At 35.3% G+C, this 5,363-nt stretch overlaps 3 protein-coding genes across 7 annotated transcripts in view; 2 read left to right on the forward strand and 1 right to left on the reverse strand.

Moving 5' to 3' along the window:
* LOC107675062 (scavenger receptor class A member 3-like) overlaps positions 1 to 4,023 on the forward strand; it is a 25,974-nt gene extending 21,951 nt beyond the window's left edge. Inside the window, exon 8 of the transcript XR_001632572.1 lies at positions 4,013 to 4,023. The gene's annotated coding sequence lies outside the window, so the exon portion shown is untranslated. The remainder of the gene's footprint in view (positions 1 to 4,012) is intronic.
* LOC107675065 (coiled-coil domain-containing protein 25-like) lies at positions 1,485 to 4,566 on the reverse strand. Of its 4 annotated transcripts, none has more exons than XM_016469262.1 (10): positions 4,473 to 4,566; positions 4,064 to 4,111; positions 3,936 to 3,975; positions 3,772 to 3,823; positions 3,611 to 3,686; positions 3,422 to 3,525; positions 2,982 to 3,163; positions 2,640 to 2,660; positions 2,068 to 2,113; positions 1,485 to 1,987 (listed from the first exon to the last, which is right to left on the reverse strand). In XM_016469262.1, the coding sequence occupies exons 1-10, from the start codon at positions 4,501 to 4,503 to the stop codon at positions 1,958 to 1,960; spliced, it is 630 nt and encodes a 209-aa protein (XP_016324748.1). In that variant the 5' UTR covers positions 4,504 to 4,566; the 3' UTR covers positions 1,485 to 1,957. The 4 variants fall into 4 exon arrangements, with proteins under 4 accessions (XP_016324748.1, XP_016324749.1, XP_016324751.1 ...); XM_016469264.1 differs by having other exon boundaries at positions 1,486 to 1,987; positions 4,364 to 4,546; XM_016469263.1 differs by lacking the exon at positions 2,640 to 2,660 and having other exon boundaries at positions 2,961 to 3,163.
* Positions 4,567 to 4,867: 301 nt separating this feature from the next.
* The window catches only part of LOC107675113 (N-acetyltransferase ESCO2-like), a 4,755-nt gene continuing 4,259 nt past the window's right edge, over positions 4,868 to 5,363 (forward strand). The window contains exon 1 of one of the 2 annotated variants that reach the window (XM_016469340.1): positions 4,868 to 4,977. The gene's annotated coding sequence lies outside the window, so the exon portion shown is untranslated. Of the gene's footprint in view, positions 4,978 to 5,017; positions 5,110 to 5,363 lie in introns of those variants that run through there. The other variant, XM_016469341.1, reaches the window with a different exon arrangement.

A 5,363-nucleotide genomic window follows, 5' to 3' on the forward strand; every position in this document is an offset into this window, starting at 1 on the left:
CTTTGCGTGAACATTTGGGCGGCGTTATGCAAATCTTCCCACATAGTGACGTAGACATGTGGGGGCGTGTTAGAACGAGCCGTTTTAGGTAGGCGTGGTTGACTCTTAACTTTTATAAAGAATATCTCTTTGGATTTGAGACTTTAGTCTTTGCAACTTTACAGATCTTCTTTATGCACCAAGAGCTTGTAACACTCCAAAGAGAAAGGAAACATTGAAATCACATCATATGACCCCTTTAAATCACTGGCATAAGGGAAATTAATCAGGACATATGCAAGCCACACTCAAAACAGCTCTGACAAACAACTTTGAATTGTGTGCCATTATTGAATTAATCTGTTATTTTGATTAATTTGCAGTGTATTTACTTGTCTCCACAAGTAAAATTTATGTGCCACGGCCGTGACAGTATGATTTAATCATTCAGACAATGTAACTCCCAAGTTTAAATCCAATTTGCTTTAATACAAGACTTTCTTTTTGTAAACGAGTTCCTGGAAAGGTCTGTGTTATAATAGTGCAGTGCCACTGGCTTGAAAAGAATGTGACTGAATCTTTCCTATAAACAAACCAGAAACATCCCGCCAGTGAAGGACATCTGAGGTGGCAGTCCAAGGTCATATTTCCCAGTCTAGCCTTGGACAGGAGACGCCACTTTGCACAATAACTTCTTTCTTTTGTGTCTGTCTGTACCGCAACAAGTGTGTTAGCTCTTTAGGAGGATGTGGTCTGTCAGCTGCTTTCAGACTCTTAAAAAACTTGATTTCTGATCATTCAGCCAAAACATAACATTGTCAGTGATATTATTGTACCAATAAATTGATTTGGATGGGTCTTATTTTACGGTATAAAATAAAATAATTCTGGTATAGTAATTCAAATTTATATATATTTTATTTAAAAAATAAAAATTAATAATTTAATGTTTCTTGGCAAAACATGGCAAAATCACAAATAAGGGTTTCAAGCTGTATTTAGCCATTTAGATGAGCAATTTTAGTAAGCATTGATAAAATCTCATAAAATAAATAAATGTAACGAAACAACTTCTGTAATATTTAGTTTGAGGTTCTTAATCACGGTGTTCTTTTTAAATTGTTTCAGAGCCTGTTTTGTATCCTATTGTGGATGTCTTATACCAACAAATTATTTGTTCGATACAATGCTGTCATCTAGTGGATATTATGGCCCAGGTTGAATGGAAGAGATCGCCAATTTGACTTGTCAGAAAACAATATTTGACTACTGAAAGCTTGAACAAAGCAATAGTCACAATATTATGTAGTTCAGTTCTGTAAACTTTTTTAAAAATATTTTAAATCATTTACCACATTTTAATGTAATGCTAGCTTCATCCGAATGCCATGATTGCTTTCATATGGAACTGGAAATTTAGGGGAAAAAAAGTTCATATTTTTGAGCTTTGCTCAGAGAAGTGTATTTGTAGAAAGTTATAACAACAGAAGTGAACTGAGAAAGTCAAAGATTTATTTAGTTTAGGACATCAAAAAAGTTTAGGCATTTGTCATTCAATAGTATCACTCCAAAAAGGTTTATCATTTACAAGCACAAATACCCTAAATGTCTTAGTGTACACATCCATTAACATATCTCCACAGCGAGTATCTTTAATTCATCCAAAAACATCAACAACGTAACTGTTTAAAATACAGAATCAGCGGAGATCTTGAAATTCTTCTGGTTTAAATGAGCAATGTAATCTGTCTTGTCATTTCATTTTTACATACTTTACATACTGCATTTGTATTTTCAAAGGAATGACAAAAACAACTGCTCTAGAACGGTCCTGGCATTGTGCTTTATAGGCACAAGTACTGTTTCTTATTGATGGCTCATTTCTGCTGTCTCTAGTGCACGCTTCCCTTCCTTTGACAAATAAGATATTGTGGGGGAAGATGTCGGTTCTTATTAATCGCAGATTAATTCCTTTACTTTACATGAAGTCATCCGAATCATTGCCACCCTGCAGAAAAAATGATCATATCATGTCATAAAAGAATTTGTCAATGCTCCGCAGAATATTAAGCTCTAAGGATGTATTACCTCATTTGTGGTCATGTTGTCACTCTTCATGAGTGATGAATAATTCCTACAGGAAAGTAGATGTTACAAGTAAGTACACAAAATAGATGCCTGTACCTGTAAATAATACGTCTCAAGGACTGATTCTGATGCACAAAGGTTATTTTTTATTATATTTATCATTTATGCATCTACAGTGGAGTCCAAAAGTCTGAGACCACTTTAAAGAGTGATTTAACAAATATAATATATATATATATATATATATATATATATATAAACAATAGGAATTCACTCAAACTGTTATGCTGATAATATAATTTGTAATGACTTTTTTTTTATTGAGTTAGAAAATGCAAAATAAACACATTTCGCTAGTGGTCTCAAACTTTTGGACGCCAGTGTATTTTTCTAAAATTAAAGGGATAGTTCACCTTTAGTTGCTAGGCCCCACTGACTTGCATAGTGTTTTTTTTCCCCCATACTATGGAAGTCAGTGGGTACCAGCAACTGAAGGTGAACTATCCCTTTAAATGTTTGTGTAGAGGTTATAAAATGCATAATATGCTCAACATTTTAACAATATGCAGCACCTTAATTCTTCCGTCTCTTTTACTCAAACTGTTATGCTGATAATATAATTTGTAATTACTTTTTTTTTATTGAGTTAGAAAATACAAAATAAACGCATTTCGCTAGTGGTCTCAAACTTTTGGATGCCAGTGTATTTTTCTAAAATTAAAGGGATAGTTCACCTTTAGTTGCTAGGCCCCACTGACTTGCATAGTGTTTTTTTTCCCCCATACTATGGAAGTCAGTGGGTACCAGCAACTGAAGGTGAACTATCCCTTTAAATGTTTGTGTAGAGGTTATAAAATGCATAATATGCTCAACATTTTAACAATATGCAGCACCTTAATTCTTCTGTCTCTTTTTTCTTCTTCATTTCTTCCTTCTCCTTTTTCTTCTGCTCTTGTAATTGTGTCTTTTTCTCGCTTCGTTCCTCTCTGTCCCGGGACTCCTTCTCAGCAGCAAGATCAGGATAGCGCTCCTCTTTTGTTTTCTCTAGTCTGTTGATGATTTCGTTGATTTTTTTTTCTACTGCCACAATTTTCACCTGTTGACATTGTATAGTAAATGGATATTTATACAGAATTTGCAGTTATTTAGAAGATTTCAAAGTACTATAGTAATACCTGAGCACCTTAGAATCACACAGACTTTGTTCAGACAGGCAGCAAATGGTATGTTTTTGGCACAACTTACTCCGATTAGTTTAATTTCTGTCATTTCAAGCTGATGCATCCTAATAAAAGTTCTGGATCAGAATTGGCTGCAGTGTGAACAAAATCATAGAGTTTATCTCTCCTCATACCTCCTTCTGCCGATGGAAGCCTATCTGCCCGACATCCATGTCTGCTGTTTTTTTGAGATTGCCCCACGGTGTGTAGACAACATTAATATTGTTCATTTTGCAACCTATAAATAAAAATACATTTGAGAAAATCCCTTAAATAGCATTGTTAACAAACAAGTTTGGATGTTTCTTGTAAAGAAGCATTACCTTGAATGCTGTTGTTTTTGACCAGCTGGGTACAGTCAACCAGGACTTCTTTTGGTATCTCTTCTACCGTTGTACCCTTTAATTGTGAACATAATAAATGTAAACAGAAATATTATAAATAAAACTGTAGGTTAAAATATGATACACTTAAAATATGATACCTTGGGCATTCTTAGATATACATGGGCAGATGAGAGCTTGTCCACATGGAACCTGGAACACAAGAAACATTCATTGCACTTGAACTAATATTTCACAGCAGAGCAAAACTAGAAAATAATAATTCATCTGTGGTGGCAAACACCAAATAGATTCTTGTTCTCACCAGATATCTTCAGGCCATCCATATTTTATAAGATCTTCATCTGTTGAAAAACGAAAAGTTATTAATGGCGTGACAAGCAAAGGGTGAGGGTGCTGGAAAATATTATTTATAAGGAATTCGGTACTTACTTTCATGTTTATCTTTGCCCATATAGATGGTATAGGGCGGTGAGACAACTGTAAAAGAGAAGCATGTATTGCAACTTTTAAAAAGCAATTTTTGTTTGTTTATTCTTGTTACATATCTGAAGACACACCGAACCTCCAACAATATAATCTCACAATGTCAAGTTACAGCGTATTGCAGTTTTGATAATCTTTCTTTTTGTTCCATGTTGTATTATTGTTAGCATTATACTATAAATGTCTTTGTTGACAACATAAACACTGTTTTGCCTGGGCACAGAAAACACACAATTCACTACTCACCGGCGCTAATAAAGTAAAAAACCATCTTTTTACGCAAAGACGCAACCTTTCAATGGTCTCACTATATGTATTCAACAAAACATCGCGCACATCAGAGGTAAGTAATAACCTGTTTCAGAGGCACATGTCATGTGCACCATCTATTCCGACCACAACAGGAACAAGCAGCTCTCCAACGACGTGATTCCCGGTGAATGAATCGTTCATTTGAATCGCATCTGGGTTGAACGGTTCTAAACGATTCAGGTTTGAACAATTCGTTCCGATGTCGTTCTGTGTGTGCTCACGTCAGCAAATACGTCCGTGGGTTCTAATAAATAAAAAAAACCTTCTAAAATATTCTAAATTACTTTTGTTGGAGGAACTGAATGGCTGCAACAATCTGAATTGGAGCGCTCAGTTTTTTGAACCGGTTCTTTGAAACAAACTGTCCGAAAGAACCGATTCGCAGAGATGAATCGCACTTAACCGGACGTCATACAGAGTCGTTGTTTCCGTTTCCGTGTGCGCCGCAATTGACTTTGGCGCGTTGTTCAAAACAGACCGCGGGTGAAGGGAGAGATTTGCCGCGATAATTTTGTTCAGGTGTTTTCACCCAAAACTTTTTTGACCTGGTATGTGAACTACTTCATATATTGTTACATTGTCAGTATTAGAACGAGGTTTGTGTTGACTGTGGGACCCTGCGTGTATTTTAACGAGATGTTGCTTGTTGTCAACTAATTGGCGCCTAGAAAAGAGCTGCGGTATAAATGGATGATATGTATTTAAAATATATGTACTATATTCTTTGTACTATGAGCCAAGCTACATATATCGTTATCATAGCAATAAGCTTGACTCGAAAACACATACAGTTTGATTCTTTTGAATCTCTCAGTTTAAGGTCACAGAGTATTCTCAGTCTACTGACGCAAATGACAAATTTTGTCGATTTTTGTTTACTAACTTTGATCATGTTACTACTTTTTCAACACAATTCTCATGATTAAGTGGGAGC

This window comes from Sinocyclocheilus anshuiensis, unplaced genomic scaffold, assembly GCF_001515605.1.
Source record: "Sinocyclocheilus anshuiensis isolate Anshui unplaced genomic scaffold, SAMN03320099.WGS_v1.1 scaffold776, whole genome shotgun sequence".
In the NCBI taxonomy this organism is placed as follows: domain Eukaryota; kingdom Metazoa; phylum Chordata; class Actinopteri; order Cypriniformes; family Cyprinidae; genus Sinocyclocheilus; species Sinocyclocheilus anshuiensis.